Source organism: Diachasma alloeum, unplaced genomic scaffold, assembly GCF_001412515.2.
Source record: "Diachasma alloeum isolate Michigan unplaced genomic scaffold, Dall2.0 Dall_scaffold_01213, whole genome shotgun sequence".
Classification (NCBI taxonomy): Eukaryota; Metazoa; Arthropoda; class Insecta; order Hymenoptera; family Braconidae; genus Diachasma; species Diachasma alloeum.
The window spans coordinates 1-9,510 of record NW_021681322.1 but is presented as its reverse complement, the minus strand read 5'-3'; the positions used below and the strand labels follow the sequence as shown (position 1 = coordinate 9,510).

General features: G+C 34.0%; 2 protein-coding genes across 2 annotated transcripts; one reads left to right on the top strand and one right to left on the bottom strand.

Annotated features, from left to right (window-relative positions):
- Window positions 1–126: 126 nt before the first annotated feature.
- LOC107046132 (DCN1-like protein) lies at window positions 127–5,891 on the top strand. The gene is made up of 6 exons (XM_015268655.1): window positions 127–250; window positions 681–900; window positions 1,360–1,528; window positions 1,757–1,970; window positions 2,854–3,000; window positions 5,804–5,891. The coding sequence occupies exons 1-6, from the start codon at window positions 248–250 to the stop codon at window positions 5,819–5,821; spliced, it is 771 nt and encodes a 256-aa protein (XP_015124141.1). The 5' UTR covers window positions 127–247; the 3' UTR covers window positions 5,822–5,891.
- On the bottom strand, window positions 5,633–8,508 carry LOC107046133. The gene is made up of 4 exons (XM_015268656.2): window positions 8,382–8,508; window positions 7,595–7,833; window positions 7,041–7,271; window positions 5,633–5,925 (listed from the first exon to the last, which is right to left on the bottom strand). The coding sequence occupies exons 1-4, from the start codon at window positions 8,506–8,508 to the stop codon at window positions 5,755–5,757; spliced, it is 768 nt and encodes a 255-aa protein (XP_015124142.1). The 3' UTR covers window positions 5,633–5,754.
- Window positions 8,509–9,510: the final 1,002 nt, after the last annotated feature.

Genomic DNA, 9,510 nt, shown 5'->3' with positions numbered 1-9,510 from the left:
TGCAATTAAATGGCAGTCGGGGATCTCTTCATAATCAACATAGTGTTGGAAATGAAGAAATCCGAGATATTATCCATTACAAACAGATGGAGACACTCCACTCTTTTACAGTTATCCCGTTGTTCTTCAAGTGCTTTTTTATTTCTTCGACTCGAAAAAAGGCGAACGGAGGCATGCGCATATTTATGTCAAATATAGTGTAAGGGAATAATATTTTGGCTTTCGGGGGCCGAAAATTACATAAAAAATGGTAAGGAGTTTTTTTTACAATTTTTTTTCATGTTCACTATTGTGGTTTCTTAAGAAGTTTAGGTTGTGGATAGAAAGACGTATCTGTTCCTGAAAAATTCTGAAATGATTTTTTGGTGGCAAAGAATTAACCTAAACATCGTACTAATCTCAAATCGTTCACTTTGTTTCGGTGTAATTGGAGTCGGTAGGCAGAAAAAAGCCACTGAACAAAAAGAGCACGCACCGATCACGTGTTAAAACCTATGCGATATTGTTATTTTCTCCGGGATTGTTTTTTTCCTAGATTCATTATAGTAGAGTTTGTCATTGAATGACTCAGAATGCTCATTCTTGTACCATTGATGCCTTGATTTTTTTTCGGAGTTCAATGATGGAGTTTGAGAGAAGGCTTCGTTTAATTTTAGTCTATTGTGGTTTTCTTTTTGCAGCATAAGCTGAAATTCTCACAAAAGGACAAGGTTAAGAAATTTATAACTTTCACTCAGACTGGCGAACAGACCGCTATTTATTGTCTGGCACAGAACGATTGGAAATTGGATCTAGCCAGTGATAATTATTTTCAAAACCCTGATGCCTATTACAAGGAGTCAAAGAGCATTTTCAGTGTAGATAAAAAAAGACTAGAGGCACTATTTGCCAGATACCAAGGTAAGAGGGCCAATAATTTCAGCGATAAAATCATAAAAGTACTTTGCTCATTAAAGTAAATATGATTTTGAGTAAACTTATTTCCACATCAAGAACAACCAGTTCCAACCGAATTTGCCTACAGGATTAATAAGATTTTTTCTGCAGAATTCTAAATATATTTCTGGACAGAACATTATTCCTAGTTTAAGGATATTTGTTTTCCATTAAAAAATTAAAATTATGCAATTATCCTCGTCATGTTTGTTTCATATTCTTCAGTAAAAATTTTAATTGCAACGCTTAGAATTTAAAATTTTATACTTACAGTGGACATATTTAAACCATCTTTCTTGAATCGTTTAGGTACTGTTCAGCAAAAGAATTATTTTGAAAACAGTGTGATAGGTCGGTTTGAACTGATTTTTGAACCCAAATAATCAACGAATATTGAACTGAATTTCGTATGAAATTGTTTAGATGCGAGTGAGCCGGATAAAATTACTGCAGATGGGATTATGAAGTTTCTGGATGACCTTGGACTCAGTCCTGAAAGTAAACTGGTATTGATCATTGCCTGGAAATTCAGAGCTGAAACACAATGTGAATTCACGAAAGATGAGTTTATAAATGGAATGACAGAGTTGGGGTAAGAGTTTCATCGATTTTAATTTTTTAACCATTGACCCTGCTCGGTGATGAATGTTGCTAGGAGGAATGATGGTGAGACATTGCCTGTAGGAAACCCTGAGGAAATTTCCTATAGATAAGTCTCATACTACTTTCTTCGAAATCCACTCATTTCCGAGATAATCATCTAATAAATTAAGAAACTATCTGGAACGGATGAGAATGTTTTATGAATTTCTTAATGTAGAGTTGACAGCACCGATAAACTTAAGGCAAGACTGAACAGCCTAGAAAATGAGCTTCGAGATTCCCAAAAATTCAAAGATTTCTATCACTTCACATTCAATTATGCCAAGAATCCGGGGCAAAAAGGCCTTGATCTTGACATGGCCATTGCGTATTGGAACATCGTTCTAGTGGAGAAATTCAAGTTTCTGCAGCTTTGGTGTCAATTTCTTCAGGTAACTGTTTCATCAACTCGAAATGTGCATTGAAGTGCCTGTAAAATCCATGATAAATCCATTTTTCTATGAAGGATATCCATATATCTTTTACAGTTTGGTACCTACCACACTATAGATTCAACCATTTTCAATCATAAAATTTGTCAACTAAATTGCGTGAAAAAAATTTGAAAAAAGTCATGAATATTCAGTGTCAATGAAATTACACTTTGCCCAGAATTATTATTTTTTTAAAGATTCGTTGTTTATAAATAAATAAATGAAATTATTTACACTTTCGCAAAACTGATTTTTTTAGACATGAAATCGATTTCTGGTAAAATTTTGAATATGAATAAATTTGTTACGATTCAGAACAAATGTTTTTTATGGTGGAAAATTGATTGTTTATAAACTATTTATAGAAAATGCTCGTAATTTTTACATTATTGCATTAATCTCCCTCCAAAAGTAAACTGTAATTTTTTATCGAATTTTTAAAATGTTTGCCAACGGTTTAATATAGAGATTCAAATTGAGACCAGCAAAGTAAATAAATACAATCATTGTAAAATGTCCGGAAACTTAGGATCAAATGGGGCTTATGTGAAAGCACTGATGTTCGGCTACAGAAGTAGAAAAGCATTTCACTGGGGAAAGAATAGCCAAAGCTATTTGGATACCCTTAATCTCGGAAACATGTCATTCCATGGGAAAGTAGTAGAAAACTTCGTTGTGCCTGGACAAATTTCAAACGAAACAAGTCGTTCACATTTTCGCGCAAAAAAGGATTGATAAAAAATTATCGTGGCTTGTTCACTACTTGAACCAGTTGATAAAAATGTTGACGAAATAATTTCAGACAACGGGAATTCCCTTAATTTCGTTGTTTTTTCCTCAGGAACATCACAAAAGATCGATCCCTAAAGACACTTGGAATCTTCTTCTGGACTTTGCACTGATGATAAATCCAGATATGACTAATTATGATGAGGAAGGTGCCTGGCCGGTGCTAATTGATGATTTTGTGGAATGGGCACAGCCTAGGGTTAGTCAGTCCCTCTAACATCCCCTCGTTCTAATGAGAAAAATGAAATATCATTAATTTATTTCGTTGAGTATTTTTTCGAAGAAAGACACAACGTAACTACTTTCATACGATACCACGTAACCTGATGCTTGGCTTTTGTGAAAAATCTCGTGTAGGTGACACTATCGTTTCTGAGGAAAGACACTTGAGATGAATCAATGTTGATTCAATGAAAATTTCGGAACTTCTAGGATAGTGGGTAGAACATTGAATTGTGAAATGAAAGTGAGAAACATAGTACGGAATTTTTCCAATTGGGGGCTGAGAAAATAACATTGGTAGACATTTTTTCCTTGGAACCGCGCATTTAGATCGTTCTATCAACCAGCATATGAAACTAACAAAAAAATCGTTCATCCGACAGACATCGGGAGAGGATAAAAACATTTTTTTCATTTTTCTGATATCAATTTTTTGACAAAGTCGTAACAATCCACTCTTCAAGTTCCACAAATAGAGTCGTCAAAATAGTGAAAGAATACATCGAATCTCACTTGAAAAAACGAAAAGGTTTTATCAGATAATTCTTTAATCAATATCAAACAAAATTGCTAGAGCGAATTTACACATTCCAATTATTATTCATAACAATACGCTTTCCCATTTCGACATAAAAGTTACAAAAATCCTATGAATCTACATCCTGAGGAGAGTTCAAATTAGTACAGTTAAAGAGGGAACCTCAATTTCACTTCTACAATGAATTGAATGATCCAAAAAGCCACGAGTGGCAAGAACTGGTCATTAGTTTCAAAAAGTCAATACCAATGATTTTGTAGATAGCTTGAAAACCATTTTCGCAAAAATACCAAGAAATAATTTTTAAAGCCTGTCAAATCTTCAGCTAAAGAAAGATATTTGATAAATTTTCCTAAATTACTTCGATAGGAAGTTATTTCCATCAGCATTTCCGATTGCCCAATAATATCATCTGAATAATTCGTAATATTGTCAATAAATTTCATAAGAAGTTCTTGAAAACAATTTTGTCAACATTGAATAATAACTTTCATAGAACATTGACTTGAAATCATAGAAATAAAAACAAATTTTGAAATGCAATTTTTAATTGTATACCAGAGCCAAGAAAAAATGCATTTAGAACTATAAAAAAAAAGTAATCAGTCATTGCATTTTAAACAATTCAATTCAAACTCTCCTTCGGCTTGGAAATATATATTTTTACGAAAACACAAAAAAGAATCTGTTCATACGATTGTTGTAGATATTAAATACCTTAAAGACTTCTAGAGAGAAAAACGTTGAAAGGGAGACAAAGATAGGAAAAATTGAAGATTTTGTCATCGAAGTTATGAGGCCTCCTCACACACTACAGTTGTAAAATATAAACGAAATTTTCCGTTCATCATCATTTATCAAGAGAAGAGAAAGATTTCTGTAAAGAAATTTTGTTCCACGTGATTCCAATTTTTTTCATTCATCGTTGATTTTCATCTTTCATTTTTTTTGTTTTCTGATTTTTAACCTGCACTTACTGTTCATCAGATTGTAAAATTTGGGTGCATTTGGTACCATTTGTTCTTATCATTTTTTATGAAAGTCTTTTTTCCTACTTTTTACCCACGATCATTTTGTTTTTTCAAGTTTTCTACCGTGAGATACTTCAATGCAACGTAAAACGTCAACAGAGTACTGTATTATTATACATGAAGTGATGCGCAAAAAGAAATGAGAATAATTAGAGTTTTGTTAAAGATTTTAAGATTAGAGGGAATGAAATCTATGAAGTGGATAAAATGAGTCCAATCAGAAATTTGATTATCTAGTGATATCGAAAGAGCTGGTGGATTCAGAGTAAAACGTCAGACTTTTCTTTATTGTTATTAAGGTTCTACAGGATACAGGTCCCGTGATACATTCTCCTGGCATCAATCCATCCGAATAATTCAAGAATTGACAAATATGTTTAATAATCCATGAAATAATTTACATAAAAAGTGCTAATTAGTTGATCATCTCGTAAATGAGACATTTTAACGAAAAATGCCAATAGACCTTTTCTATAGCTGATGAAAATTCCTCCAAAACATATCTCTCAATAATTTCCTTGATATCCCTTTCTTTTATTCATATATTCACAACATAAAGCGCAATCAGGTTTTCTGTGCGCTTGTCTCCAGCTCTTCAACTCTTCGGTATTGAAATTATCATATGATTCAATAACTCTTAGGATGTTTACATAGAACGGGTAAGAGGGAAAAAATCTACGTGAAATTGATGCTCTAGGAATTAACTTTTTTCCTAGACTCCAGCACCATGCAATAGACATTAATATTGAATATTTGAATAAATCAATCGTAGATGTTCAATATTTTTCATATTTTAATTCTCAAACTGTTGGATTGGAAATCAATGGATTAGCTCATCTCGAATTTTCGTTGTTCAGCAAAACATTTTGGATGGAATTTATACTTTTTGGTGATAGGGAATATTAACAAATTGTAATACTCATTGAAAATCTATAAGCTCTGCTGTACACAAAATTAGAAAAATTCGAAGTGGCATAAAAACATTAAAAAAACATAAGCACATGAAAATAATCTCTTGAGAAACTGTAAATAATGTAAATAAATGTCAGTATATCTGAATACGGAAGTTTTAATTTTTTGTGGCTCCAATAAAACGAAATAATGAAACAAAGTAGTGAGTTTAATTTTTTGTTTTTTTCCTTTATAGTCGAATAGTTTTTATTCAGCAATTGTTGCAGCCACAGTCACATGGACTTTCTTCACTTTTGCAGCAACCGGCGTCTACGTAATAGAGGAAAGCTAATTCGTACTGATCTGCGTAGACGTTAAAGCAGTTGTGGAGGACGTCTTGAATGTACCAGTCACATAAGTCGTATAATCTTTCGAATTTTGCCTAAAGAAAAATGAGATTGTTACAACGATTGGAGTCCTCTCACCGAAGTAGCGGACAACAATTGAGTTAAAATTTCAACCAGGGTTCTGTAAATATCACTGAAACCGGAAGGTTTAGGAAAACATGTCAAAAGACGTTTCCGAGAGAATGTAGAGTTATTCGATGCCTGTTAATGCATTGTTACTAATTCATGAATGTTTCTCAATGTTTGATCTTGAATAATATTTAATAGGGAAGAATGGGGCAAAATGACACATAGGACAAAATGAAACAGCGAAAAACGACTATTTGACGCAATTCAAGCAAAAAAAATTAGAATTTTTTTTTATTACTTTTTCTTTATCAACTTTTTTTTATTATTGGAATTGCTGATGAGAATAATAATTTTCTATTCGGTAGAAAAGAACATGTGGTGCAAAAAAATCACTGATATTCGAAGCCCCGATATAGCGTAGCGACTGAATCCCACTCTTGTTAGATCTCGATCTCAACGTCCACTAATCAGCCTGACTTTGACCAACTAAGACCTCGTTATTGCTGAGTCTACGTTCTCTCCTCTTTCGACACTCCGGAAGGTTTTTCATATATTTCTTATATGGAAAAAGCAATATTAATCATTTTCACTAATTTTATCCAGTTTTCTTTTCAAGTAATATGAAATATTTCATCTATAATTGAAATAGATTAGGACGATTACACTTTTCTTTTTTTATTTGATTGAAATTCAGCATCACATTGTCCTGTTTCCCCCTCTGGGTGTCCCCCTGGGCCTTCCTCTGGACTTTAGATTTTTCTGTTTCATTTCGTTTTCTTTTCGATTAATCCATTAACAAAATCTTCTCCGTTAAAACTCCTCAATAATTTTCCATTCTACTGAATGGACAATTATTATTCTCATGAGTACTTCCAATCGTAAAAGAAGTTATAAGAATAAACAAAAGTTTACAAAAAAAAAAGTTATTAACAAAAATTTGTTGTGTTTGAATTGCGTCAAACAGTTGTTTATCGACTGTTTCATTTTTCAAAAATGTTTTACCAATTTTGTGCACTACCAAAAGGGTTTTTCTGTCATGTATCCGGAATAATCACATGATTAATAATGAAACAGAGATTACTTGAGCAACTACTAAGCCTCTGTGTGGATTCCTGACTGTACTGTGTCCATGAGAATCGAAAAGTGTTATTTTATTCGCCCTGCTCTGGAATAGCAATAATACTGTTCGGCCACATGTGATCAGAAGCATAATAAGGGTTTCGCCTCGGGGTTTCTGGTACCAATCATGTAGGAATCTTTGAATGTTCGTACAGAGACTTGTCTCAATATTTTCTCTGAAGACCTGAAATTGCTGCAGATGAAAAGCATAAAATTATTCATCAATTGGTTGGAATTAGATGTAGGAAATTTAAATGTACATGTGATTCAGTAATTCACAAATATGAATCTAAACTTAATTCACATTTTCTAAACTGGTGGGTTTCGAAAACAATTTCAACACATCATTTGGTATAGAATTGTCGAAACTCAGGAAGGAACTTTTTCTTCGAAGTTTGCGTTTAAACCGCCGAGTTTTGGAAATGTTTATTCACAAAATAATTTATATTACACCTTAATTTTGATTTTTGATAAGATTTCAAAAAAATATTCGAAATATTCAAAATTGTTAATTACCCATTCTACAATACTTTTTAAACGTTTGCCACCAAATGTGAGGGCCTCGTCTGTGTTCAAATAAGGATGGGGTACTAATCCTCGTCGAAGGATCCAAGCATGAGTGTCATTTCCTTCTACAATCGATGCTCCAATCATCGCTGTTAGCTGAGGAGAAGTCTCTACATTCTCAAGTTGCAATTTTGACTCGCAAATGCGTTGGGCGACAAGAAGACATATCAATGTGCAAGCTTCGCTAACTGCTTAAGAGTAAAAGAGAAGAATTCAAAGAAAATTGAACAGTGAAAAAACTGATTCTGCATTGGAGTGTTAAAACCTAATAATTTAACTTATTGCAGTTTGGTGATAATGGAAATATCTCGAGAATTTGTGACTTTCGAAGTAATTACCATGAAATATTTCGTGTAATTAAGACTAGTCAAATCGATTATTTACTTGAATAGTTCCACTATTCAAATGGTAAAATGTCATAAGTCAACCACAATGTTTTTTTATGATCATCATTCTGTCGTGATATTTTTGTAGAGGAAAAATCTTCTGATTATTTTCAATGTCACTTGCAACCGAGTTAACGAGTTTATTAAAAATTCAAATGATACGTGTACAATCATTTAGTCTCTTATTATCCTCGGAACGAGAGATCTTTTTTGTGGCTGAGAATATCATTTATGAAAAATGTATGTGGATATTTTCCCCTAAAGTGGCATATTCTGGAAAGAATTTTCGAATCACCAGCATTTATAAACTTATCTTTTATTTTAAATACAAAAAATAAAAACATTTTTGCCTTGTTGACCAGGTGGATATCGACTCTGACTGAAATCCGGATGGTACCAGTACACTTGAACGTCCCTCACTGTGTGATCCCTAACGTAGGATAGAAAGCCACAGGTGAAAAAAGGAGGCAACGTCATTGCACTTTACACTTGGAATTTTTAACAATTTTGTAGAATTAATCTAGTCATTTAGTGTCAAAACATGTTTTAATTTATAATTTTCTCATTTTTGAATTTTTCAGTTTTTCTTTGGTGCATCTAGAGGAACCTAAATTTCCGCAATTTGAAGTTGATTACTTATCTAGGCAAAACAAAATCCTAAACATATGTTTTTGCTCGATTAAAATGTTACCAAAAATTGTCAAGCGCCATTGTTCTCTGTTCCAAAATTACTATTAGTATTTTCTTCATCTTTAATTCTGCTTCATTCATTCAATTAGTAAATTTTTGTCATGATTTTTCATATATTTCATCGCTCAATTTGCATTCGAATAAATTCACACATAAGGGTGCGTTTCGGAATCAACTATCGTCACTACCAAAGAGGATAGACTAAAGTAGAGGCTCAGATCCGGGGGTTTGGCCGACCCCAGCGTCAGGTTAGTACGACCCCATGGCAGAGAGGGCACCGCGGTCGAGCCCAGGGGTGACCACAAAGAGGATAGACCTGAGTAGAGGCCCGGATCGGGGGGTTTGATTGACTCCAAAAATGTTAGTTGGTACCCCACGGGAAAGGCGGCGACCCGGTCGAATTGTCGGTAAATGTGAGTCGGGTGCGTGAGTAACTCGGCAGTAGCAGTCCCGCTGTGACAGGGACAGGTTCGGAGGGAGATTTTTGTCCTCCTTGTACTCAATGTGTACTTTATGTTTTTCAGTTGATTTATTCGCCCCATAATTAATATTAAGGGATGAAACAAAGACTGTTCAATGGAGAATTAAATTCCCCATCCATCAACCTGCGTTTCATCCCTTAATCTCTGCAATAAAANCAGGTTAGTACGACCCCATGGCAGAGAGGGCACCGCGGTCGAGCCCAGGGGTGACCACAAAGAGGATAGACCTGAGTAGAGGCCCGGATCGGGGGGTTTGATTGACTCCAAAAATGTTAGTTGGTACCCCACGGGAAAGGCGGCGACCCGG